The 15,260-nt window shown below is 34.0% G+C and overlaps 2 protein-coding genes across 2 annotated transcripts in view; one reads left to right on the forward strand and one right to left on the reverse strand.

Moving 5' to 3' along the window:
• The window catches only part of apolpp (retinoid- and fatty-acid binding glycoprotein apolipophorin), a 46,685-nt gene extending 38,226 nt beyond the window's left edge, over positions 1–8,459 (reverse strand). Inside the window, exon 1 of the mRNA XM_033346903.2 lies at positions 8,281–8,459. Within this exon, the coding sequence (XP_033202794.2) occupies positions 8,281–8,356 (76 nt within the window). The 5' untranslated portion in view covers positions 8,357–8,459. The remainder of the gene's footprint in view (positions 1–8,280) is intronic.
• Positions 1–15,260, forward strand: part of jeb (low-density lipoprotein receptor domain-containing jelly belly protein) — a 106,777-nt gene that overhangs the window by 16,071 nt on the left and 75,446 nt on the right. The gene's annotated exons all lie outside the window — the stretch shown is intronic.

Below are 15,260 nucleotides of genomic sequence, written 5' to 3' on the forward strand. Positions count from 1 at the left end.
GAGTGATAAGAGAAATATCAAGACTACATTTCTATTAACTTCTTTTTAATATTTAAAATCTTTTATACAAAATTATTTCTTATTAATCTCAATAGAAAGGAATATTTGAAAAATTGAAACTTCAAGTATTTTAAAAGTGCTAGACGTTATCATAAAAGAATTTAAACAAAAATAAGGAAAATGTTACAAACATATTCATGAAAGAAAATATTCGTCAAATCAGATATTATCTATTATTTACTACTCCTTTTGGATTTCCTTTCGAAGAATCCGTCGATCGGTTTCAAAGTCCACACCGTGATCTCAACCGATTTGAACTTTTTGTAAAGGCCAAAAAATCGTGAGTTTACGGGTCAATAATAATCAAACGAATCGATTTTGTTATCTGCGTTGCTTTGCAGATTATTGCTACGCCGACCGGCTTTTATATCTGTGCTCTTACAGTACGTGTTTATTTGTCGTTATTAATAGGATTATAAGAATCTATAGAATATAAGGATTATAAGAATTTCGAAGAAAAGTTATTTCGTAAAAGATTCAATTAATTCTGAATATCTTCAAATAGATGTGAAATAAAAAAAAATTAATATCTAACAAATAATTCCAAATAACTCCATAAAAAGCTATAAGAATTAACACAAGAAGTATCAAAATTAAAGTAAATATAGTTACAGATATTGAAGAACTCATCGATTGCACATGTAAAAACATTCCTTATACAAAAATAGACTATTAAAACGGGTTTAAGATAAGCACAAAGAAACGTAAACAGTCAAGAAAAGTAGAAAAATGGTAAGTTGCGTTTCAAGCGACAAGAATAAAGACAAATAACTAGTAGAAATTCGATTGAAACAAAAGCATGCTGCATTATGGCAAAGCCATTGGACGCAGAATACTTTAGTAGCCATTAGTAAAGTATACTGACGTCTAGAGTGACGCAGCTTACTCTATGAATAGTCACTGAAGCTAAACTAGACCAAGCATGACAAAAGACATGACATGACAAAACGAACCAAATATTCCTAAAAAAAAAAAAATAAAAAAAAAGACAGCGGTACATAAAGTCTTTTATAATCGAGGAGAAATGTGTATTCAAAACCAGAAAAAAAAACAGGAATTTCGCGGTAACCGCCGTTAATTTGTTCGAGTCCTATCTGTCGAAATTAATCTCTGATTTCGACATCCGTCTGTTAACGTTAATCTCTGCATCCTTGACACGGCGAATAACCTTTTAACACGACGAACCGCACGGAGCTTGAAGCTCGTTGACCCTTTCTATCGTTCGGGATACCACAATGTATATCATTGGTCGAGAAATTTGCGTAAAGTTGAAAGTACGATTAACGATCAACTGATTGTGCATTTATGCATTTGTAGAAGATTGGGAAATACGCTGTTGACTACAAGTATTAAGGAACAAACTGATGTATATATGATGTATATGATGTAACAAGCTGTGATGGTTTTCATTGTTCATACTTTCGAATTATCTCGGTATAAATCTGTTACTTGGGTCGCATTAGTGTGGAAAATATGATGTGAAATAGAATTTGTTGGAGTTTTTTAATAAATGTAACGAGCAAGTGTCCCGCTGTTTATGGCTGGCGGTATATATATTATATTGGGGATTTTTATGTATTTATGATAAATTTGAAGTTGCACATACGCACAGGACGTATATGATACACAAGGATATATAAAATATCCATAGTGATATATATTGCTATAATTTTCAGTAGATGAAACATATTTCTACAAAAGCTCCATTTCTTTAGTATTGTTCATAAAAGTGCAGAATCGCATAAAAATCCTCATTTTATACGTAAGGCGTGTGGAGAGAAATATATAAAATATTCAAAGTAATGTACTTGTTACAATATTTAATATTCTTCTTTTTTAATCGTGTTCATAAAAGTACGTATCTGCGTAAATAATATGACAGATCGAATCACTTCAAATATGATACGCTATTTAAGAATGTTGAAAATCTTGATAAGCTTTAATATGTCTTTCTATGTTTGAACTTTGATAAGACTCGAAAGTCTTGTCAGATCTTGAAAGCTTCCGGAATCTCGGCAATCTTGAAATAGACGGATATTCTGCATCTTACATCTTCGATTTTATATCTACAAACTCTTACATTATATTCCACCTACAGTATCTTATCTGCAAGATCTTATCTTCTATCTATCTCTTATATCTTATGTATCTCTAATATTTTATACAAAATATAAGTTTCGTCTTGGAAGTCTCGAGAGCTTAGCGTAAATATAAAATTTTCGTTAGAAAAATTAATACTCGCCTAGATTTTCAGGAAAGATTGTCAAGACTTATCTAAACTTTAAAGGTTCGTAAATATTGAAAATTTAAATATGACATATTATCATTAAACTACGAATTTTGATGCACTTATAGGAAATTTAAATCAGAAAAAGAGGAAAGTTCAAAACATAGAAAACAACAAAAATAAAGTTCATCACCTATTAGAATATTCAGTAGATAAAACAAATTTCTGTTCAAGTTTTATCACTTTATTTACCTTCAGAAAAATATGAATTTCCATAAATATCTGTGACCATATACTCATTTGCATTCATGACTATGCTATTCCACTTAAAACACAAAGCAATTACTTTAAAGACATACGAGTATTTTGCTATTCTCTGAACAGTCGTGTTTCCCTATTAATTCATATACCGCACATTTCGCTGTATATTTTAATATACGACCGTATTATACCGTATTCTCATTCAAATTGTATACAGTTCGTCGAACCGTGGTATCGTCGAAAAAACACCTTAGACGCGTCCCTACCCTGGATACCCTGCGTTTCCACGAAAACTTTTATGCGAGATACGTATCTGCGAGGGTGGAACTTATTTACCTGGTCTACACAGAATTCCTGTGGGACTGCAAAGGGGTAGTTCCATGCATTTTAGAGGTGGCCTGAGCCACACTGAACAAACTTCTAACGGAATGTTGTTGTGACGTGAGGGTGACTCCTCACCCCATTGTGACTCGCCCCTGATGCTTTTCTCGCATAAATTCAATTTATCAGCCTGTTAAAAAATATTTCGCCACCGTCTCCCCTACACACTTTCTCTGTTTTTCTGCCTGCCTTTATCTTCGTCACGTTATCAACGTGGTAATGGGCCTGGGAAAAAGTTTCACGACGGTGTAACGAGTTTCGAGTTCGGGTATATGGAGTTACGTAGCAGACACCCGTCGGCCGTATGGCGACTTGAAAAATTGATGGATCGTGATGGGACGCGGAGACGTTGTTTATCACGTCGTTAGAAAAAAACGAAAGATATTTTGCTTGTCTATGGATAGTGTGCGAGCTCCGTTTCTTTTTTCTTTCTCTTGAAGAGAGGAAGTTCCGGTTTTCAGCGCCGAGTTCGTTTTCACTTTGCAAGTTCGCAGCAAGCGAAAGAAGCATGCACGGTGATTTAGGTCTGTTTCTAAAGTTGTTTTTTTTGCTATTCGTACGTTTTCATTCTTCTGAGATTTTTTAAATTCCAGAAGTACCATGATCTGATTCTACTTTTCACGTTGTTTCCAAATCAATCTTAGGATTCTTTTATTATTCAAACATTTAAGAAAAAAAAAAGAGAAACTAAAAAATTTGGGGAGTACGATATGTAACTTAAATTCAGTTTCAGGTTATTTTCAAGAATTTAAGTTGTAATTAAGTGAAGTTTCAAGCATTTTTATCTTTAGTAGTAGAAAGTACTATAGTTGATATAATTTATTCGTTATTAAAAAATTCCTCAAGTTCGAAAATTTGTTAAATTGTTAATATACGCGTGATTTCTCCACTCTCTTTTGTTGCGTGTTTACCGTCGCCTCGAATGATGATTTCTTTGTCATTAGCCACTCATTAGATTGGAAAATTATACGTATTTCTTGATACAGCTTTCTATCCTCTAGGAAGTTTAAACTACTTGTTACGTGGGCTTGCGACATCGAGATTACGCGATGAGTGCAATTTGTATTTCGCTCTTTGGTTTTTGTATTTTTTACAGTCGAACAATAGTAGTTGGTTGTCAAAGTTTGGTTACGCAAGCTGTAAAAGGTTAATTCCGTTTTTTCCAGTACGTGTTGATGTATTATTTTGCAGCATCCTGCAGTGAGCCTGCATTGTCACAATTGCTCTTTCCTTTTCAGTCATATTGTGGGTGGACCTTTGTCGCTAAAAGTTCTCTACAATGTCGTGGTTTTTCGTTTCTCTTGACTTGGTCAATATTCTGTTTCATTCTTCTTTTCCGGTTACGTGCAGCGAGATGGCAAGATTTTCATACGCAGTTTCGTTCGCTGGAAGGAATGTTGCCTCTTTGGCCTTGGTGAAATGGAACCCACGTAAAAATCACGCGTTTGCCATCCTTGTTAAATTCTTTGTAAGTCTCTTGGATGTTTCCTATGATTTCGCGTTCGTTCTTATTATTTTCCCCTATAACGTTCATTAAACTCATGTCATTGTAGTCAGTATATTATGTATAATGATTGCTATTTCTTTGTATCTATTTGAGGGATCCGAGGACGGCATATGCTTCAACTGTAAAAGCAGACGTGGCTTTAGGAAGTTATTGTTTTCTGGTTATGTCGTTGCAAATAAAACCGAATGTAACTGGTCTGTTTTTCATGCATCGATATATGTTTCATTGTGATAAGAGTATTTATTGTCTAAGCTGGAAAATCCAATTTTATGCTCTATGTTAATTGTTATTTTTGTTAGACTCGTGTTTATTTGGGGGATCTTTACGACCCAGGGTGCTAATTTTCCGTAGCTGCCCGTTATAACCGCTATCGATGTGTACCTTCAGTTATATTCGAATATTTTCGATATGCTGATATGGAGAAAGGGTGTGGCATTTTTGGTCTTTTTGTCCTATAGGTCTGCGTATCCACGTGTAGTTACGTCATTGTAGGGGTTGTTTGGGGTAGAAGATAATTTAGCAGCGTATTTTAGGCTCACGTGCTTTCTTCTTCGTTCTCTAGTGAGGTTTTTATAGCTTCGAAGGGTATACTGTTTATTGGTGTTGTGCGATAGCTTCCAGTGGTTCGTTTCAGTGCGATGTTACGGATCGTATTCATGTTTCATGGCGTTTGCGTAGGATGATTTTGGTTCTGTTCCGTTGCGAGTTTGAATTTTCAGTGTGCGGATAGCTGTCGGAGGATTACTGTGCTCAGGGATTCTGTTTGTGTGTGTTTATACAGACGAGTGTATGTATGCACGTGCCTGTGATAAATCGCGTGTCAGTGGTGGGATCACCATCACTATCCCGTTGTCACTAACACTATTACACTTTCTCTTGTTCTAACTCTCACTGTGCATGGCACTCGCGGAAGGTACCGATACAATCAAGCACGTTCCATCGCGTCGACAGTGGTCTGGGAACTGCGTGATTTCCTGTTTCAATTTTATGCTAAGTTGAATTATTGAAAGCTTTTGTTTGATAAAACGAAAGTGAAATTGGAATATAAAAAATAAGACATACAAATGAGGATAAAAATTCTAAAGACAAATTCAAGAATGAAATCTCGGCATTTTCCTATGGAGGATTGATGATGCTGATGTATATTACAATCTGATTATGGTAATGTATTTTAGTATGGAAGAAACTTTATAAACATTGCGGATGTATTTATGAAAGTTTAAGTTTAGTTACGGGTCTCTTCATCCGTAAATTAAAATAAGAAACTGCATTTCCACGGGGCTCGTTGTTAAGTTGAAAAATCATAACATAATCTAGAAAAGTTCCCTAACGAAGAAAATGACTGTCATCTTATTTCGACAAGACGAGGTTAAATTTAATTCAAACGAAGAAGAAATGGAAAAAAGCAACGATAAGATATGCGAATGTGTATGGAATTTTGTATAACGTCGCAGAAGTAATTTGACCTGTTGTTACGTTAACCTTGTTATAAATTCTTAAATAACATTAATCCATCTTTTGCAGTGACAGTGAAATTACAATTGAATAGGAACCATTAAGTAATCCGATTTGAAATACTATAATTTCGATTAAAATATTGAAATTCAATTCGATTTTCGAGCTATCGAGATTCGTTCGATAACGAACAAGTCTTCGAATTAAAAAAGTTTCAAAGAAATTAAGAGGTCCCAAGAGGTTAAAATTCTATTACGATTTCTTAATGATTATAGCTTTTAACGATAAAAAGAAAGACTCGCCAAATACATATTGCTAATCTGCGAGTTAGATAACGCTTACAAGAGCTTATGCTAACTATTTCGCAAGCTAGATAACTAGTTGATCGAACCAGTTTTGTTGTCATTGGTTTCTTCCTTTCATATATCTCGAATGGAAGATATTTCCACGAATAATTCGATTCAGGAAAGAGTATTTCTTAAAATTTTGTGTCTAAAATGATATTAATATCATCGAAATACTTAAAAAAAAGAGCAATGGGTTTTATCTGTTTATATTTATATGTCTTTTATCGCTTGTCGAAAATATATGGAATATTCAGGAGTTCGATATCATCCAATTCCATGAATTTTGCCCCCGATTCATCAATTATTTATGTTATATCATAATTCAACTGTAATGTACATAATTTTTTCTTTTTAAACGAATCTACTTATTTCTGAACATTTCTTTTTTTTTTTTTTTAATAAATAAGTTTTGAAATTTGTAAAAATAATTATCATTCTTTGAGATAAAAAAGATTGCGATATATGTGTTTATTCTTGCAATTCCGATATCGTGAACTTTTTCAGTAAAAGTTCAACGAAAAGATAGTTCTATCATTTTCTATATGAAAGGATAACAAATTTTCATATAGAAAGGAATCTTTAAGAATGTTTTAAAACGAGCTACTTCCATTCAAAGGAAAACTGTTTTGAGACATCCAATTTTTTAGCACATTCCCAACAAAAGAGTTTCTTAACGGAAGAAAGTGACTTAAGTTCTAACGAAGATGTGCTATCTTCTTTCTTCTGAAATATCCTGCTCCAAAGGAACCGTTTTTATGACAAAGAAGAGTCGTTGTTTCTTCCCTTCTGAGAGTCACAGAAGACCCCGAGAAACTTTGGTTAACGCGAGCGTGTCATTTATCTCCTAATTCGTCGTCTCGCAAAAAGGCCATTTTAGAGATAAAAGAGAATACTTGTCGTTCGTTTTTGTTTCATCGAGGCTTCATATTTCTCTCCGATAAGATTATATTACTATTTTACAGACAGTTATTTATATGAAATAATAATTTAAAAGTATAGGATATTATAAATTTATTCTACGAGCTTTCTCATTTCATTTCGAATGTATACACATGTTCACATTTGCCCCTCTTTATTTAAAAAAAAGAGTCTACCGCTGGTCTTTGTTTCGTTACCTATCTTCACCAGAATTTAGTTCTTATGATTCGCGCATAAGCACATGAACGCTAAAAAATTTTAATCTTTAATTAAAATATTGCGTTGCAAAGATCAAATAATATATCACAATGTGTAGGCGACAAAAATGTGAAAAAGTTGACTATGAGAGAGTGCATAGAGAAAATTACTTTTAAAAGAAGTTCCAGTTATATCCCGAAACTACAACATTCTCTTCCTAATTTAGCTACTTTCGAGGAAATCCTAACGTCTCCATTGCTAATCCTATTTTCGATTGTTCAGTCTCAATAATACATTATTACAACCTCAAAACATCAACTTTCTAACACAACTCAATACAGTAGACTTCTAACTTGTTTAAACTCCATTTATACAAGCTGTGACCCTTACATTCATACATCTAATTTTCTAACTAACACATTCTGAGATTCCAACGGTATGAAAAATATACAAATATTACTATGGTTTTGTATTACTGTACATTTTTTACTATACATATTTTGTAAAACTACAGTTTTACATACTTTTTATTATATTATACAATTGACTCGTAAGTATAACGTTTAAAAGACACCTCAGAAAAATAGAACAAAAATAAAGATTTAAACAACTAAGAGTCAATGAAATACAGGAATTACTATAGAGAATGATGAATCCAATAAAGACAATTTTCGTTCCCTTAATTAACTGTAATGTAGGCAGTCGAGTATCCGAACACTCGTATTTGTTTTCACAATTTAGAAATTTTCTAACGAAAATATGACGAAGCTGTTCCGGATCTACGTTCTTTACATCATGCTCTCACGCAAAAATTTATGCAGAAATATGCATGAAGTATTCAAGTTTGAAAATTATACGCTTCTTGGATAAACCGGAGAATTTTGGTTGCAGTAAGCATTGAAGATAAGATTATAAGTGGTACTTACATGCTGATTCGGTAACCACGAACAGAAATAAGAGGCAAACGAGGGTCGCTTTCCTAAGTCGAGGTGGATGTCCCATGATCGCTGTCCTAGTAGGCAGATAAGTCTCGCACTGTCGCACAATGTATATCAGCCTGGGGCACGGGAGATGCGACCACGGGAGAAACACCACAAAAGCATGGACGCTTTTCTTCGTCCGTGCTTTTATGCTCTTGCGGCCCCCCTCTCGCACTTTACCACTTGACCAAGCTGCTGGACATTGGCATACGGTTCGTGTGTGCTCCATTCGTCACGCTGACACTGAGATAACGAGACCCCGTGGCAGGTCGCATAAAGTGGCTTACACACGCTGTAACATGTTGCGATCCATCGGCTTTGAGGTTTCGTTAAAACACTTCGGGTTCGACTTTCTACTAGTATTCACTTACTGAGATACAGTCCCGCTGGGAAATTATTTTGAACTTTTGCACCTCGTTTGGTTTTCACTTACAGTGTTTCGGTTTCTCTCTCTCTCTCTCTCGAAAAAAAGAAAAAACTATTACACGGTGAAAGAGAAGAGAATTTTGATGTTTCTTTGGTACCTTTGTTCTTTTTTTTATTATCATTATTTAATTTGTACTTTACAATTTGTCCAACTGGACATTCGGAAAATTGATACCTTTGTATCCTCTTTTTTTTCCAAAGTAACAAATAACCTTGAGTTTCTTCTGATATTTGCTACGACAAGTTTATTCGTAATTTATGTAGACGAATTGATTTTACATATCTCAGATCAAGCAAGATGTGGACACGTTTTATGAATATGTGTGTTATATATGAAACATTCTCAAATTTCATTGTTCTCCCTGACATTCGATTGTTACGATTGAAAATCATGGTACTGGTTTTGAAAAATTTCTGAAAATATACATAGATCTTGTAGGATATTTGAGGTAGCTATTTATTTCATAGAAATCGCGAAAAAGTTTCAACAATTATCTATTGAAAATAAAAAATTATAACACGTAACGAACTTTACTGAATATTGCACTGAATATTTATGTGGAGTCCTAGGTATTTGATTTGCCTTGTTTGTAATATGCGCGTGCCGTTAAGAAAGATGTTTGGTGGTATCTGTTTTCGCAGTGTGAATGTAATATGGTTGCATTGACTGCTGTTACAGGGTTACTATGCCTGACTAGTACCGCTGTGTCGTCTGCGAATGTCAGTATTTTGCTATTGGTAGTCGTTGGTATGTTGGCCGTGTATAGTGTGTATAATATTGGTCCTAAGACGCTTCCTTGCGGAACCCCTGCCTTGATGTCTTTGACTTCGGAGTATGTGTCCTTGATTTTTATTACAAAGGTTCTGCTGCTTAAGTAGGATTTTATTAATTGGTATATTTGTTCCGGGAATTGTTTCCTGATTGTTTGTAGAAAGCATTTGTGGTTTATTTTGTCGAATGCCTTCTCTATGTCCATAAAGAAGGCTGTACGGTATTGCTTGCTTTCCAGTGCTATTATTATTTCGTTGACCAGTCTGTGCATTTGCTCTATAGCGGAGAGAATGCGAGTGGAGAAGCGCAGTGTGAGTTGAGAGGTCACGGAGTGTGAATCGGGAAGTCAGAGAGTGTAAGTAGAGGAGCGGGATAGTATGATAATAAGACGTACGACGATATTGTAATCGGTCTTTTGTTATTGAGTATCGCTTATTAAACTACATTAAACTCTAAATAAAACATCATTACTTGTCCTTACTCTAAGATCCATGAGTTACTACATATAGAATAAAATTTTTTCATGCAACGTTTCCTTTTCGAGAAAAACGAGTTTGAAAATTTGTCACTTTTGTTAGTGTAGCATGATTGTTGGGATAGCCTGTATCAATAGGCTCCGATATTCAGCAAAATTATCGTTAACACTTGTTACATATTCAAGATGATATGATGACTACTCATGCCGTATACTAACTTTTTACTATATCTTGTAATTTTTATATTTTTTTCAATTTCAGATTGGTTTCAAATCTTGCCAATATAATCGTTCAAAATCATTTTATATAGCAAGCATGATATACACATAAAAGAGAATTTTCTACTATAAGTGTTCAAATATTTTCGCGACATATTATATTTCAATGTGTGTAGGTCGATTAAGGAAACACCTACGTAATTGTGAATGAATGAACAAACTGAATAGACAAAACAGACGAAGCGAATCACTCGATTGATGTCTAATGTCTAAACATCTAAGCAATTTACCTGACATTACACACGTCGACAATCAAGTCGAGAATATCCTTTGTGCCTTTCGAACAGCTGATCATACCGTCTTCGGCATATGCCTTGTGGTACTTGCTATTCGTCACCCGTTTGTTATTCTCTTGTGCACTGTTCGAATGAATGAACGAGGTCTTAGGTGTTTTTATTGGCAACGAAGGAGATCGGGGAATGATCGTAATGGGTGATTTAGGTGGCTTTGGTAGACGGTTTTGGGGTGCAGGTGTTCCGTGGGATGGAATTTTATGGCGGATCGGGGTAGAGGAAGTAGATTGCCTGGTCGTTTCAGGCGGAATAAATTTTGTTATTTCGGAGTAGAAAATTGCTGGAGGATCATTGGTGGATTATTTGATTAATTATGCGGGAGAATTATAATAATGTTTTTCCCTTCCAATTTTATGAAAATCACTTCAATATTTAAGGTAAAAACACTCCTGGGTCGAATGAAAATAGCTAACATTGGAAAAAGCAACTAAACTGCATAATTAGCACTTGCTATTCATCGTACTGTGTCTATGTAATTTGTCTGGAAAAATTAGAAACACCCTGTATATTATTCGGGATACTGTGGGTCGTTCATTTGTAGCAATGGTTATTTGCTTTGTAACGCAACGATATAGTTTATTATCCAAGTAATTGCAAAGTATTGTTAACTGGAATCTTTATGAGAATTAATTGAGTACTTTAAAGGGTAGTATGCGCGTGGCTTTCTTATCGAGTCATTTTTTTCTTTTGTAACGTTACAAAGGGCTGGTTAGATCCTTTAGCAGATCTTTTAGAAATGGTACTTGATTGTGACTATTACGATAAAGTTATTTCATAGAATTTAATGAATGACTCGTTTCCAAACAAAACGATAAACGATAGTTCCGACCTGCGCTAATCTTGTTTGCTACGAGTACTGACTTGTGTTCTGATAAGATTGATTTTCCCAATGGTCGTCCAAAATCATTGAAACATTTACTTTCAGATAAACATACACGAACATTCAGCTTTTATCTTTATTTACATTTTAAGTTAATTTACGTTATAATGCAATAGAATGTTCTTGTACAAGATTATACAATTTGCATTGATCAATACAGGCCATGATATATTTTTTAAATCTACGAAAATTATTGTGTGCGAATAATAGATCTATATTTTAATTAATTTATACGACAGCAAAATAGAATATTTTTATACGATATTGTAATATAATTTTATTAATAGCCCCAAGAAAAATTAAATTGTGATTTAGCACAGGGTATCAGACATTCCTCAAATTTGTGGAAAATAGCTTTTATAAATTTTGAAGAGCCACTCATGATCTCTATTATTCAATTCGTGTCAACTAATTTACATCGCAACACGATAGAATATTCTTATGTATTATTACGATAAAATCAGGCGATGATGAGAGACGTCACGCACTGAGACATGTCGCAAAATAAATGAAGTAATAAAATTTCTGACTCCTCTATACATGAAAGATAACTCGGAGCTTCGTTGAAAGGAACGCGAAGGGCATCCTTAGAATCAAAAGAAATGAAAATTAATGTGTAGAGACGCGGCCAGCCAAGCGTATTTTACACGAGGTTTTAGACCTAAACGAGACTAAATTCATCGTCCTTTCGCCTACCGCTACCTTGAAATTGTACGCAGACGTAATTATTTCTTTTCAAACCGACATTAAAAAAAAAGGACGAAAAAATAAGAGAAAAAAGAGGGAAAAAGCCAATGTTGAATAGCAGCTTTGATAAATTAATTAAAGTCAAATTATACGGAAAGCTCAACGAAATTTTGTCTTAGTCGGAGAAAGTTAAACTTACATTTTTATCTCGTTCCTCGATGCATTCAAATTACTTCGAGACGAGTGAACGTCTTTCTCTTGGAAAAGACAAAAAAGAAGATGAGAAAGAAAAAGGAAGGAAAGACAAAACCCGGCGAAAAGGTACATAATGTTAAATGAAGCCTTTTGTAAATTAATTAAAGTTGAATTAATGCAAAAAGTTCGCCTTTAACCGAATATTTTTTAGCCGAAGATTAACGTCGTTCTTTCGACGATTCTCCGGCTTCTCCAACTGGGTACAATGCAATTACGCTCGAAACAGTAAACCTCGCTAGAAAATTGTTCTGTATCTCCATCTCGTTTGGCGTCCATGTCATCCACGTCGCAGTGTTTCGGTTCTCTTCAAAAAAAAAAAAAAAAAAATCAACTAAATAATATGAATTATACATGAATATAGTGATAGATGAATAAAGTAATAAAAGAAAAACTCCAAGGTTCTTTTCATATCTTTGTTTTTTCTTCCTATTCAATGTGACGAATAATCTAAATTTTGTTGCTCCTAAAATTGTGCTATTACAAGTTTATTTTGATTTGACGAGTAGATTTTTAATATCTCAGGTTAAATAAAATTCAGTAAAAAACGAAATACAATAGGTACAGTGTTTTTATTTTGCAGAGATGTATTTATAGAGTCGTAATGGCTATTCACCATGTACATTGTTTTCTTACTAAATACATGTTTGCAGTATCTCGTAACTCCTATAAACATTTACAAATTTTATCAATATAATCGTTTTCTCAGGTTAATGAAATTATAAAATGTTTTATATAAACAATACGTTCAAACGTAAGTATTCTATCACTTTTATGAGCCACTATACGTATTTATAATATTCTAATAATTAAATCTACCAAGTATGTACATGTCGTACAAAAAAGATTTCTACTATACTGTGCGACACTGAATGTACAATTTGTTTGAAACGTTATATAAGCGAGTGACTCAGAAATACCTTGTACTACACGCGACCAAAATGAATCCAATCTTCCGATGACCCAAGATTTTTAATAATCATCGGTCTGAATATCGAAATTACGCGTCCAGAATTTCCACTTAATTTTATTAATCTTGACGTTTATGAAATAATGTTTCTGTGAAATTTTAATATGAATTTGATATAAATGTACATTCATCGTACAGTAAACTTCAACACATGTATCAAATTCTTCGAAAATTCATATCTGAAAATTCTCTACTTGTCTATGTTGATTTTAATGGGAAAACAAGATTACTCGTAGCAATCTCGTCGAGAATTGAATGCGTGAAGTTTCAATACGTAAACACGTCGACAGATAATTGGACGAGACAACGATACAAGACAGATTTGAATGGAAAATTGTCAGTAAACGAATTAATCATTGGTTTATAGTAACAACGACGACATTGTGGAAAGTAACACGGACTTTAACTAGCAAACGCATCGTGATAACGCCATGTTTTCCAACTACCAACTCTACGATATGGTGAACAAAAGTTTGTAATTTTAGTCGATTAAGAAGACCGTTTTTAAAGTAAATATACTTTAAATGTACAAAGTGCCTGGTCATATGTGTAACTTGGAGGAATCGAAGTTTTCGAACACGATTTTCTAAAATATAAAATCTCCAACGTAATATCATTATTCTTAACTTTTCTCGTATTTTGAGCCACAGGATCTCCTTGGTTTCACCTGCACCACGAAATCGCTGCCTCTGTAGTTGATATGATTTGTTGACACGATCAAAATGTTTGAAATGATTCGATTTAGTAAAGCGTAAGAGGACAAATTGGAGCGATGTCACCCCAATTTCAATCTATTCAAAAATGTCACTGCGCACAATCCGTGCATGACTTTGCCGGTCGACGCGTCATTAACATATTCCGGCTATCAGATGGGGCTCTCTACACTTAACGTTGCTCTCTGGTATCGTCGGTATCTAGAATATTGTTTTGATAATGCGCGTTTCGTATGTTTGCCGAGGGTCTGCTACATATTTGCTAATCGAGAATGGTTGCTACATGATGTGGTACAAATTGAAAATCGAAAACGAATTAAATAAGAAAGCAAAGCATCGAAATACGGAGAAATTGAAACGGTGAGTGATATGAATGGTGAAAAGATAAAACACCATCTTTTGTAACGATAAAGGTAAGTTATATTATTAGGTTGTCCGAAAAGTTTCTTTCGTTGTATGAGGAAATAATAGACGCACAACGTTTTTTGTTTTATATTACGTACGATCTATTTTATTCTGTTGAGATAAACACTGCGACATTTCACAGACTTGGTTTCACGTATAAAGGTGCACTGTTGTAAAAAACACGTTGAAAGATACTTTTCGGACAACCTAATATATAGATTCCATAACAATTGAAATGTCGTATCCATAATACCATTTCGAGAAATTTTGTCATTTTCTTTATGACTTCTTCGTCTTTGCATATTCAAATTTTTCTAAATATCCGCAGCGTATTCGTCAAAAAACCTTACCTTAAATATTTCTAATATTTCGTTTAACTTGAAAGTAATAAAGAAAAACCTTTTATATTTTGGAGCATGCGCCGAGTACATGTAAAAGACTCCCCGAAAAGAATTATTTTCCGATATCTCGCCTATGATTTTGATTTATAAACTTGTAGCCTCATTTAGCGTGTTACGTGAAAATCGAACTCGAATAGAATTAACATGCGACCAACTTTGTTATTAATAAGCTGCGTGTAACAAGCTTAGAAGTGATAACACCGTGACCGTTGCTCCATCCAGAAAAATGGAAAAATGCCATTCGAGTCGAGAGTCCATTCGGAGTTCTTCTTCATCTCGGAAACTTTATTAAACTTCTATAGAAAACGAGTTTCTTTTCGATAGAGCGTTACACAGTCAGGACTATGGAAGGTGTTAAAAAAGATGAATGTTA

Source organism: Bombus vancouverensis, chromosome 13, assembly GCF_051014615.1.
Source record: "Bombus vancouverensis nearcticus chromosome 13, iyBomVanc1_principal, whole genome shotgun sequence".
Taxonomy (NCBI): domain Eukaryota; kingdom Metazoa; phylum Arthropoda; class Insecta; order Hymenoptera; family Apidae; genus Bombus; species Bombus vancouverensis.